A 16,031-nucleotide genomic window follows, 5' to 3' on the forward strand; every position below is an offset into this window, starting at 1 on the left:
ACACCAAGCAAGTGTTTTGCTAGGTGACCGTAGTGCTTGATCCCAGCACCTGAGATTTTCACAATTACTGCAGATATGTGGTTTTGAATCCTAATCCTGTTGAAAACTGAGACTAACCTTTACTGTCCAATCTTATCATCTTTTTTCCAAAAAAGAAGCAGCTAGCTATCCATCCTAACATTGCTCTCTAAGGAAGGCCTTTCACAGGTCAAAAGAGAACAAAAAAATTAGATTTCTTATATTAAAAAAAAAGCTCCATGATAGTTTTCTCTCCAACAGGAATAATTATTATTGATTTACAGTGTAATAGCAGCAAACAGCTTTGGTGATTGCTTAAATGTCTTCACTTCACTGGGGCCATTAATCAATCTTCTCAGCTCTTTATTGCTTAGCAGACTGCCATGCAATAAAGACAAGCCTGAAATCAACTCCCACAGTAGCTTTGACAGGCAAAAATTAATATTTAATGTTGAATTGAGATTGGGTCTGTCTTGCTATGCAGCTGGTCCAGCTTCCCCTGCAGAAGCTCCTGATATCCTCTGGTTCCAGCTCTAGTGGATGGTCTGATTTAGCAATGATTTAAGCTTCGCTGATGGCTCAGATGGTAATGAATCTAGCTGCCATGCAGGAAACCTGGGTTCAATCCCTGGGTTGGGAAGATCCCCTGGAGAAGGGACTGGCAGCCCACTCCAGTATTCTTGCCTGGATAATTCCATGGATGGAGAAGCCTGGCAGGCTGTAGTCCATGGGGCCACAAAGAGTTGGATACAACTGAGCAACTAAAACATACACATACATAAGTGGCCTGTATCCCATGAATCTGATGACCACCCAAAGCATCAACATAGAAACACATTGTAGATAAATTGTCTGAATGAAGATCATAATTGATGCTTTCACTGGAAACTTCATGAGTCAGATTATTTGGGGGTGGGGGCAGGATCCCACTATATATGTAATTGACCATAGGCCAAACTAATTATAACAACCCTAAATGGTCCCTTATTATGGTGTGGGTGCCTCTTTTATTCTTAGCTCCATTTTGCCACAGTGATTCAAGACTTTAATCCTATTTGATTATGTGGAGCAAACCAGTGGAAACTGAAATGAGGGAGCTCAGAAAAAATTGATAGAGAAGAGAATAGGCCATTTCCCCATATTCTTCCTCTGTAAGTCCTTGCCTCTTCTCCTTAGTCAGTGAAGAGATATTTATAGTTGATCTGTTTGGTTTTCCTAAGAATATGATTGTGAATAATAGTACAAATATGGTCAACACTCATTGAACACATATGTGCCAGACAATACTATTACCCTGACATTGATTCTATGATGTTGGCAGAATTATTAGCCATGTTTTAGAGATGAAGAAACTGAGGTTCAGAGATGTTTGGTAATTTGTTCAAGATCACAAAGTGAGGTAGGGCTTGATTGAACCTGGGTAGTGAACTTTTAGAGTCTCAAATGGCATACCAAAGGATAGATTGCCTCTGTGAAATAGACTGCAGGTCACATGTAACGCTTTCTAACCAAGTATTAATGAACAAGTCAGAGTGTTAGCTTGGAGTGTCAAAGCTTATCCATGCTTGAGGTTCAAATATTAGCTGTGAAGTCTTCAAAATGAGAGAATAGGAACAAAATGGACTCTCTGAGCATCAGTGAAAATGTTTGCACTATCTATAGTGAATACGGAGAGGTGAAATGACAGTATTCCTCCAATTACATCAGTGACTCTTAAACATCATATTGTATAAGAAATAAAAGATTTTTAAATGACTAATGAAATGTAAACTCCAGGTACCCTTCTTTCTCTTAAATTCTATGTGATTGTAACTACTTGGCACTTTGCATGGTGAGTCAGAGTTGAGCCAACATAAATGCAATTTAACTTAGATAAGTCTGCAAAATTGGCTCCAATGTCTCCCTTATCAAGCTATTAAAACTCTAACTGTGGAGGTATTAATACATGAGAAAATGTGGAATGTCAGTTTCAAGTGGTGAAAAAAACACTAATTTGGGGGAGGGGCTCATGAATGTTTTCTGTTTGGTCTATACTATATGTCCCTACAAAATTAAAGACAGAAACATTGCTTTTTAGGATAGTTTTCAAACTCTTTCCACAGTGGGTACCAAGGACAGGGCAATGATTAGTCTTTGGATTCTGGGCAGAAAATCTCGCTGCAGTAATTAAACATTCAGTGTCTTTCGTGTTCATGTTAATAGACTGTCTTCTCTTTGTATTCCTAAGATGCCTGCCTTGTTTTATCAACTAGACTGTCAGTCTCTCCTTTTTCCTTCATTTTTCATATGGACCTGAATCAACCTGTCTTCACCTACAGGTCATAATATATAAGCTGCACAGCCCTGATGCACCAACACATCAGTTATTAGGTTGCCCTGGTTGAACTGATTCTCTTCCTTGATAAATCTGAAGATTTGTGACACCAATACTCTTACTTTACTGAGAGGCAGGAAGCAATCTCGGTGATTCCCACCAGGCTGCTCTGAGGACAGGAATGCCTCAATAACATAAAGTGATTTCCCCCTCTTCTTGTTTCAGGTTCAATGGATCCAAATGACTTCCTGAGGGAAGCACAGATAATGAAGAACCTAAGACATCCAAAGCTTATCCAGCTTTATGCTGTTTGCACTTTAGAAGATCCAATTTATATTATTACAGAGTTGATGAGACATGGAAGTCTGCAAGAATATCTCCAAAGTAAGCTGAAGACTTAATAAAAGGAAAAAAAAAGAGGAATTTAGTTTAGCGAATCCTATAAATGTCAATTTAGCAAGCCTTCTATAACCCAAAGGATATTTACTATGGCATATCTGTGACAATGAATGTCTTAACATTGAATTGCTCAACTACTTTTTAATAGGCTGTATACTGTGTACTCAAAGGGAGGAAAAATATTTATGTAGTGCAAGAACAAATTGTTCACCATAGACATATCAGAGTACTTACATGTAATGTGGAAAATTGAAGAATAGATGTTTTGCCTGATGCTTTATTTCCTACACTAACTAATTGAACAATATCAGTCATGGAGCAATATTTTCCATGGCCCAGAATTAGGAGATGTAGAATATTTTGGGGGGAAAGGAAGGAAAGTTACCCTCATTTTTCTCTTTGCCAGTTTTTGACAACACTGTGCTTGTTGGTATTTAAAATACTTCCAACTGCTAGAAAAAATTAGAATCAGTTCAGTTCAGTCGCTCAGGTGTGTCCGACTCTTTGTGACCCCGTGAACCACAGCACGCCACGCCTCCCTGTCTATCACCAACACCTGGAGTCCACCCAAACCCATGTCCATTGAGTCAGTGATGCCATCCAGCCATCTCATCCTCTGTCGGCCCCTTCTCCTGCCCTCAATCTTTCCCAGCATCAGGGTCTTTTCTAATGAGTCAGCTCTTTGCACCAGGTGGCCAAAGTATTGGAGTTTCAGCTTTAACACCAGTCCTTCCAATGAACACCCAGGATTGATCTGCTTTAGGATGGACTGGTCGGATCTCCTTGCAGTCCAAGGGACTCTCAAGAGTCTTCTCCAACACCACAATTCAAAAGCATCATTTCTTTGGTGCTCAGCTTTCTTTATAGTCCAACTCTCACATCCATACGTGACTACTGGAAAAACCATAGCTTTGACTAGACGGACATTTGTTGGCAAAATAATGTCTCTGCTTTTTAATATGCTGTTTAGGTTGGTCATAACTTTCCTTCTAAGGAGTAAGCGTCTTTTAATTTCATGGCTGCAGTCACCATCTGCAGTGATTTTGGAGCCCAGAAAAATAAAGTCAGCCACTGTTTTCACTGTTTCCCCATCTATTTGCCATGAAGTCATGGGACCGGATGCCATGATCTTAGTTTTCTGAATGTTGAGCTTTAAGTCAACTTTTTCAGTCTCCTCTTTCACTTTCATCAAGAGGCTCTTTAGTTCTTCACTTTCTGCCATAAGGGTGGTGTCATCTGCATATCTGAGGCTATTGATATTTCTCCCAGCATATTCAGGCTAAAAAGCAGACATATACTATTACTTTATTTTTACATCTGCTTCCTGTAGTCTGAGAAGACTTAATGGCACTGTAGAATTTTGATGTTTATTACAAATGAATAATTTAATAAACAGAAATATTATAAGCATTAAAATGAGATGTTCAAAGAAATGGAGATCAAGTACTGAGAGAACAATTCATGCTTAAAGAAGAGGCATTTTCTTTACTTTCTTGACATGTGAGAGGGGGACTGATACATTGTATGAGGTGAAGAGAGGTGAGAATAACAGAACAAAGATATCAGAAAGATAGAATTTTCTTATTTCAGGGTGACTGGTGAAGCTGGTGATATTAAATTGCAAAACTAGATAAGAACAAAGAGCATAAGACCTGCTAACTGATGTTAAAAACAGAAAATATACCTAGCTCCCTCGCATAAAGATAAAATATTTAACAGTACTGTGTTACCCACCATAGAGAGACTAACCTCAGCACTGACTCCTTTTGCCTTATCCCCAAGGACAAACATACAGGTGCCATCTCAGGTTATCTCTAACAAAAATGTTTTGTCAAATGATAAGCCTTCATGCTGTTAAATAGCACTGTCAATTCTCAGTCCTAAGAACTATCAACAGTGTTCAATTCAATGGATACTCTCTCCTTCTGGAACCACTACCTTCATTTGGCTACTGGGACATGTCATCCAATGGCCTTTTCTCCTTTCTTTCTTTCTGGTTCTTCTCAATTTATGTGATTTCCCTCATCTCCCTGACCTCTGGATATCTTGGGATTTTCCAAGACTCTTTTGCAACATCACTAGATTCCTTGCTAATCTCAACACTCTTATTGTTTAATAACATTTATGTTTTACCAATTGCCTAAATCATATCCCTCCATTACTTCAGAGTCGTATATCCAATTGCCTTTGTAATTTCTCTATGTGAATGCTGTATCAGTCTGGATGATGTGGGATAATATGGGTATAATGCAGTAATAAACTCCTGCAAATCCTAGAGGCTTGACACAAAAATTTATTCTTGCTCATGCTAACATATGAAAAATAGACTGGCTAGTGTCTCAGGTATGTTGATCACCTTGTCAGGAGCAAGAACTATGACTAATCTCATTTTGTCTCTTAAAGTTTCTGACCAGGAGTGACAGAGGTAACTTCTGTACCCTGTTCGTTTGGTTAAATAAAGTCAAAGGGATAGGGGAGCACAACCCTCTAAAGTACTTAAAAGCAAGAAAAAACAAAAATTTATAAATAGCCCTCATTTCTGCTACATATGTCTATTGGATATCTCAAAATAACATGTCCAAAAACCAATCTCTGATATTAGCCTCGGTAATCTGCTCCTCTTGAGGTTTTTCCTTCTCTGATGATGCCAACACATAGGCTTACTATCTCAATCTTCTCTACTCTCACATCCTATATCAGACCAACCAGAGCATCCCACTGGCTTGCTCTTGAAATATATCCAGGATTTTACCACTTCTCAACACCACTACTCCTATGCAAATCATCATCAGCTCTCTCCTGGTTTCTGCAGTAGCCTTCAAATTGGTGTCCCTCTTTAGGTTCTTAACCCCTTACATTTCTTCTTAACACAGTAGCTGGGGTGATAAATCTCTTCAGGTGTGTCTGACTCAGTGTAACCCTAGGGCCTGTAGCCCGCCAGGCTCCTCTGTCCATGGGATTCTCCAGGCAAGAATACTAGAGTGGGTTGCCATGCCCTCCTGTAGGGGATCTTCCCAACCCAGGGATCTAACCTGTGTCTCCTATGTCTCCTGCATTGCAGGTGGGTTCTTTACTCACGGAGCCTGAGAAGCCCCCACTCATTTTGTAATGCATGATTTATTTAGATAGCTTATTTTTAGTCTCTCCTAAAATACAACTCAGTTTTAGTGCTTGAACAACGTTAGGTGCACAGAAGGTGTGCACTAATTGTGTGTTGACTAATTGAATGAATAAATGATGAATAGATTAAGTTGGGGTTATTCTGAACCTAATCTGGGACTTGGGGTTACACTTGTTTTAAGACTCTTGATATTCAGCTTGAATGCCAAGGTACACTTATATTACGTTGCAGACTCCTTTGACATTGAGGATTTCTGTGGCTGTTGATATGTTTTACTCGGGGTTGAGCACGAATTCTGTTGTCTTCTGGGTTGAGCCATCAGGGTCGAGTTGACAAAGGCCTTCATTTGCCAGGATTCTTAGTAGCCAGGGGGAGTAAGGAAGGTGTGCTCATTACAGGCAATTCCTTCCGAATCAAGAGGGATTCATTTCAACAAAGTGATCTTAAAACGAATCTGCCACTCTTAAACAGACCATCATGATAAATATTATTAAGCTGAAAGGCTCTTGAGTAATGGAACATAATGAAAATATTTCCTTGCTGCAGATGTAAATCGTCGCAGGTCTGTGAACTTTTATATCAGTTTTGACACATGGCTGTTGTATTAGAAGTGTGCTCTGAGGTTGTACACATTTCCTAGGCCACTGCAGTCTTTCAGGGCAGGAAATGTATTACTCAATTTCCTTCACTATTGTGCCTGTCAGTGAAAACCTTTTTATATCCGCTGTAATAGGATTAGATGTTGTATTTGATAGTTGAAATAACACATTTTTCTATAGAACCATCTTTGTAATCCCTGAGCTTGGCTGAATATTTTTTTTGTAATAAACTTCTCCAAAATGGAAGAAGCCTGTCAAAAAACTTTAGCACTATGGGTAATTGATGCCTGGTATTTCTTATTGAAACTTAAAGAGGATAAATACCTGCATCTTTTAAGTTTAGTTGGGCTTGTTTGCTTTCCAATAAATACTTGTAGAGCATCTAGTATATGTCAGGATATTTTCTTTTCCTATGAATCAAGCTCCAGCATATAGTTGATCATTCTCATGGACAGTCCACCTAGTGGATTGATGCAGACAGGAATGTTTTCACTGAGATACCCTTTAACTGAACACAACTATATAGCTATTTACTGTGTGTATGAATGGAAGTCTCTTCATAGCCCCTGGCTTTTCGGTGCTCTGGAGTATAAGGCGGATTTTAGGGAGGCAGTATAGAATATATTTATGAATCATGAAATTTCAGTCTCCAATATCCTGGATTTGAATCTCTGCAACTTATTACCAGACAACCCCGATGGTCCAGTGATTAAGAATCTGCCTGCCAGTGCAGGGGACATGGGTTCGATCCCTGGTTGGGAGGATTCCACATGCAGCTAAGCCCCTGCATCACGACTACTGAGTCTGTGCTCTGGAACCTGTGAGCCACAACTACTGAGCCCAAGCATCCTGGAGCCTGTGCTCCCCAACAAGTGAAGCCACGGCAGTGAGAAGCCTGTGCACCACGACTGGGGAGTAGCCATGGGTCATGGCAACCAGAGAAGGCCCACACAGCAAGGAAGACTCAGGATAGCCAAAAATAAATAAATAAATAAATATTACAAAAAATTATTATCTCTTCCTCTGAGTGCCAGGAATCCCTATCAAACTGGGCAAACTACCTCCTGTAGTTGCTCTGAGTATGAGATGAGGTGACTTCCTGGAAATCAACCATATGGGATGGTTGGAGAGGAGCATATATTTTTAATTTTTTTCTGTAAAGACAACTATATAGCACTTACTATGTGCCAGGAATGTTTCTAAGTCATACACAAGTATTAATTTAGTTCATTCTTCTAACAACCTCATGAATTCTTAGCATTATCATCCCCACTTAGCAATTGAAGAAACTGAGGTGTGGAGAGGTTAAGTATACTAACATTCAAGGCGGTTGAGCGAGAATTCAAACCCAGGAAATCTGGCTCCATAATCCATTAAAAATTTTTTTTGTTTACTTATTTCTGTGCCTGGTCTTCATTGCTGCCCAGGCTTTTCTCTAGTTGTGGCCAGTGGGTACTCACTAGTTGCTGTGCGTGACTTCTCATTGCGGGGCTTCTCTTGTCGCAGAGCGCAGGCTCTGGGCAATGCAGGTTTCAGCAGTTGTGACTTCCCAGGCTCCAGAGCACAGCCTCATTGCTGTGGAGCACAAGATTGGTTGCTCAGCAGCATGTGGGATCTTCCCGGATCAGGGATCCAGTACGTGTCTCCTGCATTGGCAGGTGGGTTCTTTACCACTGAGTCACTAGAGAAGTCCCAGGGTCCATGTTTTTAATTGCATACATAGCACTGATATTATTTTCCAAATATCAACCTTTTATCTATTGCTGCATGACAAATTACTCCAAAACTTAGAAGCTTAAAGCAGCAAGCATTTATTTCCTCACAGTGTTTGCAATCAGGAATCCAGGTGCAGATGAGCCAGGTCTCCTGGCTCAGGGTTTCTCACAAGGCTGCAGTCTTTTTATTTGCTTGTAAACAGGATTGTTTTATTATTTTCTCTTTCTGATAGTTCATTATTAATGTAAGGAAATGTAACAGATTTCTGTATATTAATTTTGTATCCTAAATGTTACTGAATTTATTTATTAGCTCTAGGAGTATTTTTGATGGGGTCTTTAAGATTTTCTGTATACAGTGTCATGTCATCTGCCAATAGTTAAAATTTTGCTGCTCCTCTTCCAATTTCTTTCTTTCTCTTGTTGATTACTGTGGCTCAGACTTCCAATACTTTGTTAAATAGAAGTGGTGAGAGTGGGCATACTTACCTTATTCTGGATCTTAGAGGAAAAACTTCCTGCTTTTCACTGTTGAGTATGATGTTAGCTGTAAGTTTGTCATAAGTGGCCTTTATTACTAAGATCCTATTTAAATACACTGCTTGTATTAAACACACACACACAGTGCTTAGGTCTCTCTCATTTGAAAACTTTCCTTGATTCTATTTAATTTCATTTTCTTAATTATAAAAGATGATAGACATGTAGAAAGGAACATGTATAATTTATGCCCTTTAGACATATAGATTTATTCTGTAATTATAAAGTGAGCAAATAAACAACTATGCAGCCAATATGCAAGTCAAGAATAAGAATATACTCAGCATTCCAGAAACTGCTCTAGTACGTTATCAATGACAATCCCTCACTATTATGAACTTTATGATAATTGCTCTCTCTTCCTTGACTTCATTTTCTCTGCTAGCTTTTTGTTATTTTCCCTTCTTGATTAGGTTTTTGGAAATTGATTTCTCCTCTTGCTATCTTCATGTCCTCAATTCCCATTCAGCCCTTCACCCTTTATACCCCATCTCCAGTGAGATTTTCTTCCTTTCACCAGTGTTTCCAATGACTTCTTAATTGCTATATTTAAGAAATGCTTTTTGGTTCTTATCTTGCTGGGTTTATTTGACGCTGGTGGTGACTTTCTCGTCTCAAACTTTTGACTGTCAGGGTGCTCTATCCTGGTTCTTCTCTCGTTCTGTAGGCTGATTCCTCTCAGTTTTCTTGAAGGTTTATTTTTCTATGCCCACTGTAAATGTTGGCATTTCTCATGATTCTATCACCTCCCAGCAATCTCAGCAGGTTTTAATGTTTAACTTCCACCCATAAACAATGACCCTTAAATCCATATCTCTAGCTGCATGCTTTCCTTTGAGCTTCAGAACCATATGCTTGTCTTCTTTTAGACATTTCCACTTGGGTAATCCACATGCATCTCTAGTTTCACAAATCTTAAACTGTTTAATTCTGATTAGGCAGCAGCAATGATAGATAATAAGAACAGGTAGACTTTACTGAGTTCTTCCTATGTCAAGTACTATTTTAAGTGCTTCATATGTATTAACTCATTTTAATTCTCTTTTAACAACTAATCCATGCCGTAAGGGCTTCCCCGGTGGCTCAGACAGTAAAGAATCCACCGCAATCTGGAAGATCTGGGTTTGACCCCTGGGTTGGGAAGATCCCCTGGAGCAGGGCATGGCAACTCACTCCAGTATTCTTGCCTGGAGAATCCCCATGGGCAGAGGAGCCTGGTGGGCTACAGTCCATGGGGTCGCAGAGAGTCAGACACGACTGAGTGACTAAGTGCACCATGAGGTAATAATGATTATTGCTGTATATATGGGGAAACTGAGGCACAAGAGTATTAAGCAGCTTGCCCAAAGTCAGGGAGAAATCTAAGGTGGAGCCCTGATTCAAATCTGACACTCTAGCTTCAAACCAGTGTTCCTCCCTCCTGGACTGTGATTACCTCTCAGGTCAGGAGTTGTGTGTAAGACTCTTGACCATAAATTCAATGCATTTTTGGTGATGTTTGGCTTATTCAGACAAGGATAATGATAGTTTGGATTTATGTGAGACAATTTCAATTCTCCAAAAACTTGAAGACATCTATTAACAGTATAGCATCTCAACTATGCAGGGATGGCTGACACTGTTTCACATAGCAACATAAGATAACACTAATCTCTCTTTAATTATCAGACTGACTCTACTACATAAATTTCCTGTACTTCATTATACAGCATCAGGAGTAGGAGAAACTATGTCTATGAAAGGTATACCATGCCTAGAGAGATGAGCAACCTATTCTAAGAATAACAGACTAAGAAAGGAACTTTAACACATGTATCAAACTTGATGGAGTACAAATGTAATATACACAGTTTATAACTACACATATAGAGCCTACATTTTTTTGTGAGCTAGTTTTTAAGAACAATATAATGTAAGAATGAGAACTTTTCATTGGCTCAACCATGCAAATTAGCATTATTTTTAGGTTCAAAGACTAAAACAAACTATACATTGAAAGAAATCCAGAACAACCAAATAACAGTTTCCAGGAAGAGATGAGTCAGTGACATGTGGTATTCAAAATGGCAATAGCTGGACCCTTTCAGATATTTATAGCTGTGTTTGGACCATGTGGTTCTTTTGCTCCTTTCTCTCAGTAATGTTCATTTAGGGAAGGGAGGGACTCAGCTTTGAAATGTGTTTGAACTCTGAAAATTGCTGCCTCGTTAACCCTTCATAGGAAATGGAACAGCTTGTACTGATTATATTTATTTTCTCAACAGATCATCACTATGGCACTTAATCCCACTGAGAGCTCACTCATCAGAATTCTTAGAATTTGCTTCAATATTTCAAATGTTCTCCAAACTGAATCTCTTATTTTCTCTTTTTGCCTAGATGATGCTGGATCAAAAATCCATCTGACGCAGCAGGTAGACATGGCAGCCCAGGTTGCCTCTGGAATGGCCTATTTGGAATCCCAGAACTATATCCATAGAGATTTGGCTGCCAGAAATGTCCTTGTTGGGGAACATAATATCTACAAAGTGGCAGATTTTGGACTGGCACGAGTTTTTAAGGTGGATTTGGCTTTGTTTTAATTAGTTGGTAATGAGTCTAAAGGCTAACGGGCCAGTAGACTAGTAGCATTCCTGCTTTTTTTTCCTACAATATTTCTGAGAGTCCTGTGGTTCATAGATCATGTCAGGATACCACGGCTCTACAGACAAAACTAACCTCTGTTTCTGTTTCTTCACCAACTTGAAAGAAACAGGGAAAACAATGACCAACCATATGGGAAAGTATGTAATTAAGTTTGCGGTTGAATTAATGGTCAGCTTTTCATATCCAGTCTCTGGTGGCTCAGTGGTGAAGACTCCGCCTGCAATGCAGGAGACGTGGGCTCAATCCCTGGGTTGAGAAGATCCTCTGGAGGAGGAAATGGCAAGCCACTTCACTATTCTTGCCTGGAAAATCCCATGGACAGAGGAGCCTGGTGACCTATAATCCATGGGCTCTCAGAAGAGTTGGACATGACTTAGCGATTAAACAACCATAGCCTCTGTCTGCCTTTGTTTATTTAGAAGCAGCACACTTTGTACAGTTACTTTATGTATTGCTGTTCACTTTGTGCCAGACTAATATGCATGCTGCCAGAACTCAACAGCAGTCATTGGTTTTTAAAATACTGCCTCCCCCTACCTCCCTCAATTTTGTGACATCAGGCCAGAAGACACTGATATGGAAAGTGTAGTATTAGCTGTTTTTCTCTGACTTTAAATGTTTATTTCTACATTATGTCCTAAAATATGAGTGTGGAGCATGAAACACAAGTATATGATTCTCTTCTGATCTTCATGAAGTTGTCTTTTCTCTTTGTAAATTAATTAGATCCCCAGTTAGTTGATATAGTAATTTAAATCATTTGGATCCTACTTTTCAGTATTAGAAAATGGTTACATGGTAGTTCTCAAAGTCAGTGGCTCTTCAATACCAGCAGTAAATTAAAAAAACAGGCTTTGTTTTCACTTTTTTTAGTTTGTTAAAGACCAGGTATAAAACCAGTGTCCTCACAGACGAATTTCCCATATGTAATATAATGCTCCTTCCAGTACTACTTTTAACACACAGTAGGATCTCAAATGGCTTCCCCGGCGGCTCAGCAATAAAGAATCCACCCACAATGCAGGGGCCACAGGAGTCTTGGTTTCCATCGCTGGGTTGGGAAGATACCCTGGAGGAGGGCATGACAATGTACTCCAGTGTTCTTGCCTGGAGAATCCCATGGACAGAGGAGCCTGGTGGGCTACAGTCCAGGGAATTTCAGAGTCAGACATGACTGAAGCAACAGGCTCTCAAATAGGGTTTCCCTGGTGGCTCAGATGGTAAAGAATCTGACTGCAATGCAAGAGATGGGAGATTTGATCCCTGGGTCAGGAAGATCCCCTGGATAAAGGAAAGGCTACCCACTCCATTTACTCTTGCCTGGAGAATTTCATGGACAGAGGAGCCAGGGCACTGCAAAGAGTCAGATAGGACTGAGTGACGAACACTTTCACTTCAGGCTCTCAAATAATGTTTCATTAATGACTAATTTGCTACTGTACTTATCACCTGAACTAAACTCATTTTGAATCTTTCCCCTCTATATTTTAATGAGAAGTAGATTACAGATGGATGAGGGTGGCCAAAAAAAATACCACTTTAACTTGGCTTGATTCCTTAATGCATTAACAGGTAGAGAATGAAGACATCTATGAAGCTAAACACGAAATAAAGCTGCCGGTGAAGTGGACTGCGCCTGAAGCCATTCGTACTAATAAATTCAGCATTAAGTCTGATGTGTGGTCATTTGGAATCCTTCTTTATGAAATCATTACTTATGGCAAAATGCCTTATAGTGGTGAGTAATTCTAAAGCGGGCCTTTCTGCTGTAGGTCACTTACTTAGGTGTGACTTTAACTGCTTTGCCCAGACTTAGAGGGCAGAGTTATGAGGCTGACCACACCATGCGCCTGTGGGAGCATAATAGATAAAATTTGATGATAATGATTTGCATTAATGAGGTGCTTTATTGCCTCCTTATCCTTTGCTCTTGAATTTCAGTCTTATAGACAGTACTTGCTGCGGGATTTAGTCTTGACAGCCTGGGAAGAGAATGGAGGACTTCACAGTCTCTCCGAGGAAGTCAATTTGCTTTGTCCTCTAGGGTATCAGTATCTATGGATTTAAGACTTTGATTTTCAATTTGTTTTTTGTTGGTTCCATTGTATATATTTTAGGTATGACGGGTGCTCAGGTAATCCAGATGTTGGGTCAAAACTATAGACTCCCTCAACCATCTAACTGTCCATTGCAATTCTACAATATCATGTTGGAGTGCTGGAATGCAGAGCCTAAGGACCGGCCAACATTTGAGACACTGCACTGGAAATTTGAGGATTATTTTGTAACAGATTCTTCATATTCAGATACAAATAACTTTCTATGATGAACACTGAAGAGGAAGAACAAATAATGAAGCAGCAATAAAACCCAATAATCAGTTCAGCAATACAATCATATTAACCAGCTGTAAAAATGAATTTCTCTTCACATATTCAAGTAATAAGGTAAACTTGGCCACATAATATATAAAAGATTAAATGTACATTTTACCAACTGGGCAATACTGAAGGACAGTATAAGATGAAATATCATCTCCCCACTGCCTGGCCAAATCAAACGTACTAAACAGAGTTATTTTTCTTTTTAAAAGAGACTTACATTTCTATTTATTGTTTGAAATGCCGATCAAGAGGATCAACAGATGATACTCAATTTTTACTCAGTGACTGTTGTAGCATTTTCCTGTTTACTGATTAAAGTGGTTATTCATTATTCCTTGGATTGCTGAATCCCATCAGGCTGTTATTATGAAGGAATCTGATTGCTTTTCTGCACAGCAGGACCTGTGCTTTGAGATTTTTTTTTTTCTCATTTAAAATATCCTGTAACTACAATGATGGCAAAGCCATGTTAAATGACTTGATTGTACTTGGAGTAATTGCACATATTTTTTTCCCATGCATAAAAAAATGAAGCAGCTGTTGAGAAAAAGAATTAAAATTTCCCTCATTTTGTAGAAGGAAATGATGGAATTTTTCTATACCTCAATGTGTGTCATCTGAGATTCATCTACATTAGTTTTAGGCTCTTAATGTTAAGAATCAGATTGCAAAGCTGATGAGTTATTATCTATGGAAATATGCAAGAAACATCTAATAGCCTGCAAGATCTGAGAAATAAGTATCAAAATAGTTTAGGAAAATGAGAGATCAGTAGGATTGCTTTATGACCTAGGATTCTGAATAATTAAAAAAATATATACTTTTGGCATATAGGCCAGATTTTCAAACTGACTACAAAACGGGTCAAATTCTGCTTCAGATCTAGAAAATAAAGAATAAGGAATAATAAGGTTTCATAACCTTGGTTTTAACACTGTATTTTTTGTCTGGTTAGGCCAAAAGGGTTTTTTACTCATCTTAAGCTTTAATTAACCTTTGCAAGAATCTTATTTCTTTTAAGCAGTTGGTTTATCAAGTTTTGTGCCTCATTAGATAAGTATAGAGAGTCCTCAAAGAAATATATGAAAAGCTCTTTTAATGTAAAGCAATATGAATGAAACAATTCATAAGAAAATTTTGAGTACATTGAGAATATTTTGAGTATATTCTCTCATCTTTCTTTAAAGGGAAGGAAGAGCATTTCTAAGCAGTTACAGAAGCCCCAACACAATGTAGATTAAGCACTAAGTAAATCTCTAACTCTCTAATTGGAAGACAGAAGTTGTTAAAAAGGAGATAACAGGCCCCAGATGGGGAGTCGCTTGTGCTAAGCCCCATGTCAGCAAACCTAGACCTAACACTTACCCTAATTGCAGTTTCAGTCTCTCCCAAGAATGTAGCCTTTAACCAACCAGTCAACCTGGAATTACTGGGCCAGCAGGAGGGAGGTAATCTGCCAGATAGACCCCTTCCATCCCACTTAGGAGGACAACCTTGTCCAAAACAATGCATTCTTGGCTAATAACTTCCTTTCCCCACCCCCTTTCCTGTTTTTAAAAGTCCTTCCTTTTCTATGGCATGGCCTAGCTGTTTTCTATTTGTTAAATGAGATGCTGTCTTGATTCAAGAATCACTGAATAAAGCCAATTTGATCTTTAAATTTACTCAGTTGCATTTTTGTTATTTAACAAAGGAGAGATGGTTTCATGAACAATACCATTAGCAATTCAGTGATGTTCTTGTTGCCCAACTCTTTTGAGGCCCCATGGACTGTAACCTGCCTGTCTCCTCTGTCTATGGGATTTCCCAGGCAAGAACACTGGAGTGGGTTGCCATTTCATTCTCCGGGGCAACTTCCCGACGCAGAGATCCAACCTGCATCTCCTGCACTGGCAGATGGATCCTTTACCAGTGGCCACCTGGGAATCCCATCAATGGTGTTAACAAAGATCGAAGTCCTTTCCCAACCTTCCCTCTGCCATCAGCATTGTTCTCATTCCTATGATCACAGATGGCCATCAGAACCAACTGGGGTTCCCCTTTCTCCATCCAGCAAGAAAAATGGGATGTCTCTGTCTTTGCATTTTCAGTTGGATAAAAATCATTCTTCTTTTCAGGCAAGGTGGGGTCATATGCCCAGCCCTAGACCAATAACAGACTGTTTTGTGCTGACTTAGAATAAGTTCTGGGCTTCTGTGTTGGCTCAGATGGTAAAGAATCCACCTGCAATGCAGGAGATCTGGGTTCAATCCCTGGGTCAGGAAGATCCCCTGGAGAAGGAAATGGCTATCGACT

The 16,031-nt window shown here is 39.3% G+C and overlaps 1 protein-coding gene across 2 annotated transcripts in view; it reads left to right on the forward strand.

The window, feature by feature from the left end:
* The window catches only part of FRK (fyn related Src family tyrosine kinase), a 98,576-nt gene extending 83,426 nt beyond the window's left edge, over nucleotides 1-15,150 (forward strand). The window contains exons 5-8 of one of the 2 annotated variants that reach the window (XM_061131932.1): nucleotides 2,558-2,716; nucleotides 11,086-11,267; nucleotides 12,925-13,090; nucleotides 13,470-15,150. In XM_061131932.1, the coding sequence (XP_060987915.1) occupies nucleotides 2,558-2,716; nucleotides 11,086-11,267; nucleotides 12,925-13,090; nucleotides 13,470-13,678 (716 nt within the window). In that variant the 3' untranslated portion in view covers nucleotides 13,679-15,150. The remainder of the gene's footprint in view (nucleotides 1-2,557; nucleotides 2,717-11,085; nucleotides 11,268-12,924; nucleotides 13,091-13,469) is intronic. The other variant, XM_061131933.1, reaches the window with a different exon arrangement.
* The last annotated feature ends 881 nt before the right edge of the window (nucleotides 15,151-16,031 follow it).

This window comes from Dama dama, chromosome 28, assembly GCF_033118175.1.
Source record: "Dama dama isolate Ldn47 chromosome 28, ASM3311817v1, whole genome shotgun sequence".
Lineage (NCBI taxonomy): Eukaryota > Metazoa > Chordata > Mammalia > Artiodactyla > Cervidae > Dama > Dama dama.